General features: G+C 37.0%; 1 protein-coding gene across 1 annotated transcript in view; it reads left to right on the top strand.

Annotated features, from left to right (window-relative positions):
• LOC127443057 (receptor-type tyrosine-protein phosphatase S-like) overlaps nt 1-13,638 on the top strand; it is a 201,302-nt gene that overhangs the window by 154,942 nt on the left and 32,722 nt on the right. Inside the window, exons 17-23 of the mRNA XM_051701542.1 lie at nt 110-204; nt 1,950-2,203; nt 2,886-2,973; nt 3,515-3,730; nt 4,374-4,528; nt 12,415-12,426; nt 13,166-13,278. Of these exons, the coding sequence (XP_051557502.1) occupies nt 110-204; nt 1,950-2,203; nt 2,886-2,973; nt 3,515-3,730; nt 4,374-4,528; nt 12,415-12,426; nt 13,166-13,278 (933 nt within the window). The remainder of the gene's footprint in view (nt 1-109; nt 205-1,949; nt 2,204-2,885; nt 2,974-3,514; nt 3,731-4,373; nt 4,529-12,414; nt 12,427-13,165; nt 13,279-13,638) is intronic.

Raw genomic sequence — 13,638 nt, 5'->3', positions numbered from 1 at the left:
GCACACGATGGACTCTATGATCACATGTTTACTTCATCACAGTTCAGTGTGTATGTGTTTCTTTATCATCTGAATGTCATTTATTGAGGGTTTGTGTGTTTTTGTACAGATGTGCCAAGGAATTTCTCAGTGAATTTGGCGACTAAGACGAGTGTGTTGCTGACGTGGGAGTTTCCAGAGAGCAGCGCCCCCTATCGCTTCACTGTGAGTCCTGCAACTCATTATAGAGAGTTTTTACACCATATCTACAAAAACCTTACGAACACTGATTATAAGTCTTCTGATTTCTCTTACAAACATTTCCAAATTCCAAAAAACCTTCTGATTTTCACTCAATATATATATATATATATATATATATATATATATATATATATATACAGTATATATATATATAGACATTAATTCAGACTGCCTAATATGAGTAAAGGTGGTCGCACACCGGACTAGAAGCATCATGCCGTGTAGCGTGGTGGCTAGGACACGGCACAGGTATCAAACACAGGGCATGTCAATGTGGTTCATGTGGCAGATAGTACACAAAAGTTAGCAAGGTTTTCCCCTTTTTAAAGAATGAACAAGGCTAGAGTAAATAATAAATGTCCATTGATAATGATTTGGGTCGAATTTAATGGAAAATATTTGAGTTGCGCTCCGTGGCGCGGCAGAAATTTGAGCAGCCTCCGGAGTTGGGCGCCACTGATGGACGCCGAGTGGCAGCAGTGGTGTGCATACCTTCATTGAAAAAACAATTGTTTCAAATTTTAGAACGTCCGGTGTCATCTGCCAGACACGTCCAGTGTGCGACCCCCTTAAGATTACAGTGTAAGGGACACTACAGTTGTACACTATAGAGACCGACACGAGCAGAAACGGTTATTAAAAACAACAGCAGCAAAATAGCGCCCTCACCTGACAACTGTTATGAACAACATGGCATAAAAATGGCATTAAGCCTCAATAATTCACTGCAGCTACAATACTATGAGAACACGCAAAATGATTGACAGGCAGAAAGCGTCAGAGACCGCAGACACATTTTTATTTGTTGTTTACAGAGTCTAGTGATGTCACAGAGACTGGCGAGATATCTCACAACATTGATTTCATTAATATCTTTCAGGGAGTAGTAACATTGTTTGCATAACTTTCCATGAAAGAATCATTTACAGCAGCTTAAATTAACCTGACTGCAACAAGTGTTAATTTATATAAATAATTATTTTTATATTTTAATGAAAATGTCCTTTACATTTTGTCAATATTTCATTATGTCATATTCATAAATGTTCTAAAGTGGAATGTAATTTTACTCAACAATTTTTTTTTTAAATAGTTGATGATAACCAAATATTTTGAAAAATTTGTAAACTGCTTACTTTTACTTCAACATGTATAAAACATAATAAATCTCCTGAAAATGCATATAATGAAAATACTGAAGTATGAGTTACTCTGTTGTGAATTTCTCACATTTAGACAGTTTAGGATATTGTGTTATGTGTAGCGCGTTTTTAAGGAAACGCTTTATTTATACAAATCAACAATTCTTGATCGTAGCTCTTCTGAAATCTCTTTTTGGTGAGGCATGGTCCACGTCAGCAGATGCTTCTTGTGAATAACAAAATCAAAATGTTTGAGTGCTTTTTATAAGTCAAAGTATCTCTAACCCACACCTCCAATCTCATTTCATTAATTGGATGCCAGGTTTGCCAGCTCCTGACTCTGATTATTTTTTGTTGATGTCATACTTTTACCAACTTATACTGTGAATGTTTAATGGGATGTGTTCAGTAAAGACATGAAAGATTATAATTGTTTGTGTGTTGTTAGTTTAAGCACATTGTGTTTGTCTATATTTGTGTCTTTGATGAAGATCAGATCACATTTTATAACCCAGTGCTTCTATCTGAGAAAAGCTGTCTGATGTTTCTGAATGTTCATGTCAGGTGGAGTATAACAGACAGAAGATGGAGGTTGACGCTCGTTTGAGGAAGGCCGTGATTCCAAACTTGCAGCCGGACACCAGCTACGACTTCAAGATCACCAGTCCTGAGGGGAACATGGGTGGCCTGAGACATCGAATACATGCCAAGACATCCCCCCCGATCCTCATCCGCCGGCCGGAGGTCGACCACACACGAGAGACTGAAGCCACGGTCACCATCATACTGCCATCAATGGACATCCGCAGCAACATCAGGTATGAGCCGCACTTACTCAAATGCACACTGACAGTCTGAAATATGCACGCTCAGTTACAGCACACACTCTCAGGGTCACTTATGCATACTTCAGGACTTATGAATCATGCATGACACACATGCGCATACGTGCAGGAATCGTGCAGTTGCTGCATTGTTAATAATTCAGAAGCGCAGTCAATGTGTGTTTCTCACCTCTGCAGCGGCTGCTGAGCTCACACAGAAATCACATCACACTGAATAACTGAGTATCTGAGTATCACACATCCCATCATTCACACTCATACACTGCTTTTCATAATACACATTGTGTCAAAACATATAATCTGACTGTAATATTTTAAATGTCTTAAAGCCCACAGCTTTAACCTCCTGAGACCCGAGCATGACTGCTGTGTGCATTATCTACAAATATCTATATCTGTATATATATATATATATATATTTTTTTTTTTCTTTCAAGAGCAAATAGTTTTCCTAAAAATGCATGTCACATATGTGGACAGCAGGACTAAGTTGTGACATTTTTAATAATATCAAGTTATAGAAAGTCGGATTTTTTTAATCAAATAGTTTATAAGAGTGTGTGAGCACTGAATGAACAGTTTGAGTTGTGCAGCGTTCAGATCTCATATGATATTCATTATCGCTCCAGATGCATGATGAGTGTTGTATGTGCAGGAACATCTATGTGGTGGTGGTTCCTCTGAAGAGAGCTCGAGGGGTCATACGACACCTGAAGAGTCCAGACGAGATGGACCTGGAGGAGGTATGGATCATTTACACTTTATGATAATCATCACGTCTCTGTTTCAGAGTAATATCATGTTCTGTTTACAGTGTAAGTAGAACTTTAGTGTTTAATAAAAGCAAGCCATGAAAGTCACGTGTTAGTGAATCACTACGGTAAACGGTATTGTCAGGCACAACTTTAACTGTGGTCAAATCACTGTAACACACGGCCTCTTAGACAGATTTTTTCCTGGTGGAATATAAAACAAGGTTAGAAAATCCCATAGACTCACACTGAAGGAGGGACTGGAGACATATTAAAGCACACAGTAACTTAACAGCCACATAGGAACGCCATGGCAACCCAGAACATGCTAGCATGATGGTGGCTCACTTGTTCTTCAGTAAATCTAGTTTTATTCTTCTTATTAAAACAGCAAACAGTGGGAGATGTTTAAGATTAGCTTGTGAAATGTTCAGAGGTGTTGTGGTTTATATTTATTGATGTTATGATGTCACTGGGTGTTGTAAACAGAGTAAGTGTGTGTGGTAAACGTGAGGTGTTTCGTGTTTGTCAGCTGTTGAAGGACATCAGTCAGAAACAGAAAGATCCTCGACAGCGTCAGGTGGACCTGCGGAGGGCATACATCACTGCCCGCTTCACGCCCGCCACACTGCCCGCCTTCTTCACCCTCGGAGACCAGCTGGACTACGGCGGCTTTGAGAACCGTGCACTGGAGCCGGGTCAGGAGTATGTGTTCTTTATACTGGCAGAACTCAACTCAACCACTGGGGTAAGAGACTGTGTGTGTGTGTGTGTGTGTTTGTGTGTGTGTGTGTTTGTGTTTGTATGTGTGTGTGTTTGTGTGTTTGTGTTTGTGTGTGTGTGTGTGTGTTTGTGTTTGTATGTGTGTTTGTGTGTGTGTGTATGTGTGTGTGTGTGTGTGTGTGTGTGTATGTGTATGTGTATGTGTGTGTGTGTGTGTTTGTGTTTGTATGTGTGTTTGCGTGTGTGTGTCTGTGTTTGTTTGTGTGTGTGTTTGTGTTTGTATGTGTGTTTGTGTGTGTGTGTATGTGTATGTGTGTGTGTGTGTGTGTGTGTGTGTGTGTTGTGTTTGTATGTGTGTGTGTTTGTGTGTGTGTTTGTGTGTGTATGTGTGTTTGTATTTGTATGTGTGTGTGTGTGTGTTTGTGTGTGTGTCTGTGTGTTTGTTTTTGTGTATGTGCGTGTGTGTTTGTGAGTGTGTGTGTGTTAGTGTGTCTGAGTGTGTGTGTGTGTGTTTCTGTTTGTGCGTGTGTGGGTGTGTTTGTGAGTGTTTGTGTGTGTGTCTGTGTGTGTGTGTGTGTGTGTCTGTGTGTTTGTGAATGTGAGTGTGTGCGTGTGTTTGTGTGTTTGTGTGTGTGTGTGTAACGCTCGTGTGTTTGTGTGTTCAGAAGATGTTTGTGGCCAGTCCTTACACTGACCCCGTGATCGCGCCGGACTCTGACCCTCAGCCTCTGGATGCGGGTGATGGGCTCATCTGGGTGGTTGGTCCCGTCCTCGCGGTGGTCTTTATCATCTGCATCGTCATCGCCATTCTGCTGTACAAGAAGTGAGTGTGAACTACAGCTAACACTACAATAGAGATATGAGAGTTGTCATGTGATCATGTAATGAAAAATCACATTGTATATCTTGGATTAAAAATCTAATTTAAACCTTGAAATAAGAAGAAAGTTTTAAATGTGAAATGAAGAAGAAATATTTCAGATTGTGCACTATTTAATATGTAAGTAAATCCGTGACATTGATCATGTGAACTCTTTGTACAGACGGTCAGATTTTCTTGCTTTTATTGAAGCACACAGGATGCTCTTTGAAGGGTCCCACAGTCATGGAAAATTTGGAAATTTACATTTATGCATTTGGCAGATGCTTTTATCCAAAGCGATTTACAGTGCCCTTATTACAGGGACAATCCCCCTGGAGCAACCTGGAGTTAAGTGCCTTGCTCAAGGACACAATGGTGGTGGCTGTGGGGATCAAACCAGCTCAGTGCTTTAGCCCACTACACCACCACTCCTTGAAATATCAGGGAAAAGTATAAATTATCAAATTAAATTAACAATCTTAAAATTCAAGGAAAAATCATGGACATTTCAGAAACACTTTACAGTAAGGTTTCATTTGTTAACATTAGTTAACTACATTACAAAACAAGAACTAACAATACTTTTACAGCATTTGTTAATCATAGTTTATGTAAATTTCACCATATAGTAATACATTTTTTAAATCAAAAGTTGTATATGTTAACATTAGTTTATGCACAATCAACTTACATGAACTAACAATTGTATTTTTATTAACTAACATTAAAAAAGATTAATAAATGCTGTAAAAAATATATTGTTCATTGTTATTTCATGATACTGTACACTAATGCATTAACTAAAGTTAACTAATGGAACCTTATTGTAAAGTGTTACCGAAAGTTCTTGGTTAGAGCTTGTGTCATGTAGAATTAGCTCGCAAATATTCTTAATGTCCAATTTATGAGCGAATCCTTTTTTTTTTCTTTTTTTTTTTTTTTTGGTAGAAATTGTTCACGGATCATTCGGATTGATTGACTAGAGAATCAGTCTAAATAAAAAAATATTTTAAAAAATCCAGAAATCACAAACAACTGGAAAAGTCATGGAAATTCATTGGAACATTCTCAAATCATGCTGGAGAACACGATCATCAGGTTTTCTTCATATGAGTTCCAGTGCAGTCTAAAATAAAGAAAAAGACACACAAACCAAACACTAACCCATTCTCAAATCCATGTACTTTGTGTCTTTTTAAATTCAATTTTTCACTCAAATTATATGCTGAGAATATGATATTAGTGTTGGGTTCAAGTCCACCTTTGTCGAATCTGAGTCTTTAAACAATAGAGTTCGAGTCCAGAAGGGGCCGAGTCCAACTCAAGACCGAGTCCATAACAGGCCGAGTCGAGTCCGAGTCTTTAAACAATTGAGTCCGAGTCAAGTCTGACACGAGTCTGAGTCTTTAAACAATCGAGTCTGAGTCAAGTCCGAGGCGAGTCCGAGTCTTTAAACAATCGAGTCCAAGGCGAGTCCAAGGCTTTAAACAATTGAGTCCAAGTCGAGTCTGAGACTAGTTCAAGTCTTTAAACAATCAAGTCTGAGTCGAGTCCGAGTCTTTAAACAATTGAGTCAAAGTCGAGTCCGAGTCTTTAAACAATCAAGTCCAAGTCTTTATACACTAGAGTCAGAGTCGAGTCCGAGTCTTTAAACAATTGAGTCTGAGTCAAGTCCAAGATGAGTCCGAGTCTTTAAACAATCGAGTCCGAGTCTTTAAACAGTCGAGACTGAGTCGAGTCCGAGTCTTTAAACACTCGAGTCCAAGTCTTTAAACAATCGAGTCCGAGTTGAGTCCGAGTCTTTAAACAATTGAGTCTGAGTCAAGTCCAAGACGAGTCCGTGTCTTTAAACAATCGAGTCCGAGTCTTTAAACAGTCGAGTCTGAGTCTTCAAACAGTCGAGTCCGAGTCGAGTCCGAGTCTTCAAACAATCAAGTCCGAGTCTTTAAACAGTCAAGTCCGAGTCTTTAAACAATCAAGTCCGAGTCTTCAAACAGTCGAGTCCAAGTCGAGTCCGAGTCTTCAAACAATCAAGTCCGAATCGAGTCCGAGTCTTTAAACAATCGAGTCCGAGTCGAGTCCGAGTCTTTAAACAATCGAGTCCGAGACGAGTCCGAGTCTTCAAACAATCAAGTCCGAGTCTTTAAACAGTCGAGTCCGAGTCTTTAAACAATCAAGTCCGAGTCTTCAAACAGTCGAGTCCGAGTCGAGTCCGAGTCTTCAAACAATCAAGTCCGAGTCTTCAAACAGTCGAGTCCGAGTCGAGTCTGAGTCTTCAAACAATCAAGTCCGAATCGAGTCCGAGTCTTTAAACAATCGAGTCCGAGTCGAGTCCGAGTCTTTAAACAATCGAGTCCGAGACGAGTCTGAGTCTTTAAATAATCGAGTCCGAGACGAGTCTGAGTCTTTAAACAATTGAGTCCAAGTCTGAATGAATGTGTTCATGAATCTGAATCAAATTTGTAACTGTAAACTCGGAACATCAATATTTTAAGCTATTTTAACCTTCACAACTAAGAGAAACTGTTTGTCAATATAAATGTAACAAAAACCTGACAAAAACAAAAATAGACTAAAGAAAGTGAAACTTGTGTTAGTCATTACAGCCAGGGTTATTATTGTTTCGAATTTTAATTTAGTTTTTATTCTAGATTTATTCGATTTTTTTCTGAGTCTTTATCTGCCAACTGGTTTTGGAAAATAATGTGTCAACACAGCTGTAATTAGCAATCGCTGAGAAGTTACATCGCAAGATTTGACTGCAAATGTTACATCCAAAACCACTGGAAAATCACTCTGCTAATATTAGGGCCATTTAACACGAACGTAGTTAATTAACAGAAACAGCACAATGTGGGGCAGTTCTGAGCGCTGCTCGTGCACCTAAAACTCTGATGCGTCCGTGTGCATCTCACGGCTGCTGACACGAATATAAAAAATATTTGATATTTGCTTAAGCGGCCGCCGCATTGGTCTGCAATCATTATGAAATCTTTAAATACCAAAGAAAATTTCTCTGAGCTCTTCTTTAATCATAAAAACATGGAGAATCATAACATTGAGTCATTTTATGAGATCTACACCAGAGATATAGGCTAAAAAAATATGTGCATAAGTTGCCCGGTGGTTTACAATAAAAATGTTTTACACTAAATTCATCTTGAAACATGAAGTTTAGCTTCATACATAAACTCTGTCATTGAATAATAGATTTTATAGTCTATAATTCAATTACAAACAAAACATTTTCTAATATCCTAATATTTTATTGTGCATGGTTGAATGTTGTGAATGGTGGACAAATGCTGTAAAAGAATGTATTTTAAGCAGCTCATTGATGCTTTGAATATATCAGTAATAAATAGGTGCTGTTTATCTGTTTAGAGTTGCTGTCTGCTTTAGATGTTTCCTTAGGAACATTCAAGTGTATTAGTTGACTGATGAGTTTGACTGTGCGCATGTGTATATGTGTGTGCTTAAACACAGTGAAACAAACACTGGCTACATCTACGACATCAGGGGGTGCTATAGCTGCATGCAGACAGAGATGTGTTCATTTATTTCTGTTTTGTTATTCATTTTTATTTTTATTTTTCATTGTGTCACAAATGTCATGGACTCGGCTGGACTTGGGAAAATATCAAGAGTCCCAAAGGCTCAAGTCCGAGTAAAAATGCATCCGAGTCCATGACATTAAAATTGGACTCGTGACTCAGACTCGGGTACCCCAACTCTATATAATATGTAAATAAAAGAATTGTAATACATTAGATAAATGAACTCAAGCAGACTCTGGCACAGCTGAGATGGCTCATCTTACCCCTTGACTTACACCTGACCCGGGCAACTTTTCCATCTCTACAGTCTGATGTTATAGAAGTTTTCTTATAACTGTGGTTGTTTAAATATGGTTTTCGTTCTTATTTCGGTCTCATCTCTTCTGTGTTTGAGTTTATCTCAGACGTTCTGATGTGTGCAATATTACTTGATTCATAATTCATAATCTTAAAAACCCTAAACCTTGGGAAATCATGGACATTTTGGTAAAACTTTCTATGAAGCCCATATTTATAATGCATTATACTGCATTTATAACGTCTCATAATACACCTTATAATAAGTTATAACTTCTCATAAATAATTATAACTATAGTTATAATTACATTATAAGACTTCCCCTATTCATAGTTATACTTTAGAGTATAATGCATTATAACACAAGCAACATGTAATATTAACACAGTAGAAGTTAATAAAGTTTATCGGATAAGTGCTGTATAATGTATAATGTATTATAAGTGTTCTTTGTCTGTTTTAAGTAAAGTTACAAAAGTAATATCTTCTTATAAACAGACATAACATGAACTTATAACATACATTAACATTACAAGTCAAACTTATATAATGGAAGTTATTTATAAAATAAATCTCTAAATAATATGCACAAACATTAAAGTTTATTGAAGAAGATTGGCTACATGTTTGATCAATATACATATGTAGATATAGATATGTTTCTGATATATTTAATCTTGTAGCTTAACAAGTGTTTTTCATAATATCTCAGAATGTGCATTAAATGTGTGTTATTTTGTATGTTGTGCATGTGTAATGTTTATAACTTCCAGCATGACTTATAATGTCTTATAACCACTTCAAAATATCTTATGGATGTTTATAAGAACACATTGCTTTTGACACTTTACTTGAAGCATACCTATTATATATATATTACAATATATACAGTATATAATACATTATAACTTCTGCAGATAAAACTGGATGTTGCTTGTGTTATAATGCATTTTACTCAAAGGTATAACTGTGAATAGATAAGTATTATAATGTATTATACTGTTGTTATAATTATTTATGAGAAGTTATAACATAAGTTGTATTATGATACATTACTAATGCATTATAAATATGGGCCAACAATTTATGAGTGAATTCTTCTTTTTGAGGAGGTTCTTCTCAGTTAATTGGTAGAAATGGTTCACAAATTCAAAGATTTCTAAGCAGTAAAGTATGAGATAACAGCTAAAGATAATGATGTCTGTGACTCTGAGTAGTTTCTAAATGTGTTACTCAGAAGGTGTAAATAAAGTGAGTTCTGAGAGCGTGATATAGAGCTGCTGTATTCATGAGAACTGAGAGGAAACGAGTCCGGTGTGACAGAGAGAGTAAAGAGTGATTAAATATTGAAGAAGCAGCTATTTCAGGACTGGAAGATAATAACCTCTGAGGTGAAGATTAAACTGCAGAATGAAATCTGGACAATTAATAAAATATTCTGAAGTAGATTCATAATTCAGTCATTCTTCATAGATCTTAAATGAACGCCACTGTGAACCGAAGACAAACGGGTTATTATTAGTAATGATAGATCCTGTGATTACAGATATATTTAGTGACTGTTGCTGAGTAAAAGTCTTATCGATATTCATTAACATTATCAAAAAAAGACAAAGTTTAACATGCATATTTCAGCTAACTCACTAATGTAACCTAATCACTTAAAATACACAAAGATAAATCAAATTATTAATCAGCATTCAGAAATACACAATAACTCAATTACTCAAGAGTGTCAAAACTTTTAACTGGGAATGTAATAAATGCACGATGTAAAACAGGTTTATTCCATCTCAAATCAACCAAATTTCAGAAAATTCCCCAGCTGAAATATTTGATTTGTTTTCATAATTTTTCTGATGAAAGATTAATGTAAATTATGATGAAAGGAAAATATTAAATGCCATGGTTCAGTATTTACAGTAGGCCTGCTAAGTAATACATTTATTAGTGTTTTTTTGTTTTGTTTTTAATAATGAGATTTTGACATCATTGTTTTAATGTGAATAAATAAAGGTACATTTCTAGTTTCAACAATATTTGTACTTCAGACGTTTGTTGTGTTGGACAGGAGAAACTAGCTTCATACCATGTGACCCACATTTAATTTTCAACCATTAAATCAAAAGGGGTCAAACTTAACAATTTACACATGGAGCCACATTGAAAGCCTCATATCTCTGGGATTTCACCATATAGAGCCTTAAAAATTAAGATACAAAAAGGATCGTTTGTTCAGAAACAGAATCTAAAAGGATATTATCCTCCTGAGACTCGAGCGTGACTGCTGCGTGCATTTTCCCCCTTTTTGATTTGTAACTAGTAGCACCAAATAAACAAGCAAAAAAATCAAAAAATTTAAGAGTAAAATAGTTTTCATAAATAAAAATTATGTCCACATATGTGGACAGCGGGACTAAGTTTTGAAATCTTAAATAATATCAAGTTATAGAAAGTCAGATTTTAATGAAATAGTTTATGATGTTTCCAGGAGTGTTGATTATTCATGTTTTTGAGACGTTACAGACATTACATCAGAAATTAGCATAATTAATTCTGATTCAAAGTAATGTCCAGCATCATCCAATCACTGTCAACCATGTTAAAATAAAATGATACATTATAAATTCTGAATCTATGTACTGATTATCATTGTCACATGTCTGTCAAACATGTTGAGTGATCCAAACATCATCTGCAGCCTGAAACTGAACTTTTGATCAGATTTTAGGAGTGAATGCACTTAACTGCATAGAGAGCTATAGGATGCTCCCTTGCTCCCTATTTAGTGAATGACTTAACCTCCAGTGTGCTGTCTGTCTGCACTGGTCTCAGAACAGTTTGAAATGCACCTTATTTTCATCCTAACTCCAGATAAAGCCTCTGAAAGCAACAAGAATTGACCCATTTATTCTCAATGTGATAATACACAGTAAATATAGGAGAACTGAAAATGAGCCTATAGTCCACATAAGTGGTCATTGTGTTTAACGGCGTGGCGTTTCACGATAAATCGCTCAAATTTAAAAAATGGCATATCAGATGAAACTAGAGACTCTAATCTTTTGACTCAAACAGGTTTCAGTGTAAAAACTTAATGAGGTTTCTTACCAGATGTAGTTTTGTTGGTGTTTCTCCCAAAGACAAACTCCGCTGTGATCAGCGCCATGTTGTTTTGTCACATGACTCCGTATGTCAAAAGTTTAACCTTTTACTGACAGCACAGAGTCTCCTGAACTGACATCAGTCGGTTTAAATTAAATTATTTGTTACATAGCAAAGCTAAAATACAATGTCCACGCAGGTGTACGCGGGGTCGCACGAAGTTAAGATATCTTTAATACTTCTGGAGTTACAGACTCTCAACTTTGGAAAAACAACTTTTTTCCCATTTTTGGACTCACACCATTGACATATAATGCTACAAGAGCTGGCTTTCATCATCAGTTATGGTTATCTTTGATCAGTAAAAATATTATCAAAAACAATGTTTTGAGCCGATGACCTCAAGTTGAGTTGAATGACACTGGAGACATTTTTATTCAAATTAAAGTGACACACGTTCAACACATATTCACCATTATGCTCTTAAATGACTGTTATGTTTTTCTGAATATTTCTGTATGTCTTGTAGCGTAGTGTTTCAGTGTTAGTGTGTCGTGAGGTCACTGCAAGCAGTCTGAGCATCTTTAGTGTGACAGATACAGAATCTGTGATGCCAGATTACTGCTTTGACCTTGCTGGCGCCGCACGGCATGAGCAGAATATATCGGGCCGCTCCGGCTGATAAATCCACCCTTGGCTCTGATCCGTCCCGCCATCTTCCATTTAGACCGGAACAGTGTTTTCTCCCGAGAGTCCAGAGCTAAACTGTCCCTCATGAGGACCAGCGTTATCTGCAGGATGTGTCATGTACCCGCTGAATACTAATGCATTATATTGATTTCTCTCTCTCATTTCTCTCTGCTGCGCTGTGTTTGATGGGACTCCAGTAAACCCCACAGGTCAGTGTGAACTCTTCTCTAATTACAGACAGTTTCAAGTTTTATTTTTGGCACGTATTGGTTCTCAGACGTGAAGCTGCTGATTGTGATGGGTGTCAGATAACAGTCATATCTGCTTCCTCTTTCACACAATGACAATTATAAAATGGATAGATGCAGTCCTGGATGCTGAATGGTCAATACAGTGTTCCAGTCTAGATTATATATACTAAATACTAGATGTGCAGTGAATATACACAGTAGGGTTAGGTACACATAGATGTTACTATACACATATATACACAGAGATGTTACTATATTGTCTTAAATAATATTTCTATAATAAAATAACAATATGAAGAATATTTTGACTCTAAGTTCTGATTGGATGAGTCATGTTTGAAGATTAAAAACACACACCTGTGATTGCACATTGTATGTATTACCGTGCCAATTTGCTACTTTGCTTGTCAAACGTAAACAGTTTATAGTTAGAACTATACCACTTGTCAAAATATTTTTTGGGTCTGATTTTTATGAATAATAAATGTAACTGTTTGGTGTAACAAGCAATACGCTACTTGAGGCCATGTGATTTTACAGCAGTTTTATTGGGGTTTTGCTGATCCGCTCGTGTCCAAAAAAACACTTTAACTGTGGTAAAATCACTGTAACGCCCTCGAGTGCCGTATTGCTTTATGTTGGCATTCTCTTTAGAAGTCTAGTTAACTGAGTTCCTCTGTGTGTTTTGACTCATTAGTAAGCGTAAGGACTCTGAGCCGGGCACCAAGTGTTTGCTGAATAATGCTGAGATGATGGCGCATCACCCGACCGACCCTGTCGAGATGAGACGAATCAACTTCCAGACGGCAGGTACAAACACACACACACAATTGACCCGCTTGAAAATGAGCATTGACCTCAGAGGTCACGCAAACACAATACAAGAGGAAAATGATCATGAGACACTGAATGACAGAGAGAGTAGCTGTCTTGCAGTTTACTGTCTGCTTTACCTTCTAAGGGGCTGTTCACACAGAAAACGTTATTGCATTTGTCTGTGCTAGTGTAGTTGTTGGTCTATGTAAATGTGCTAGACTGACGTCTTTCACTGTTGCAGCACGTCTTGCTGTTTTTTCTGCACCTCGCTCCGTAAGCGCCACATTTTTAAGACATTTTTGAAGTTAAAAGAAGACCAATTTTTAAATAACTCCTCAAGACACTTGCGCTCTG

This window comes from Myxocyprinus asiaticus, chromosome 6, assembly GCF_019703515.2.
Source record: "Myxocyprinus asiaticus isolate MX2 ecotype Aquarium Trade chromosome 6, UBuf_Myxa_2, whole genome shotgun sequence".
NCBI lineage: Eukaryota > Metazoa > Chordata > Actinopteri > Cypriniformes > Catostomidae > Myxocyprinus > Myxocyprinus asiaticus.
The sequence above is the reverse complement of the archived record's forward strand: the minus strand, read 5'-3'. Positions and strand labels throughout refer to the sequence as shown.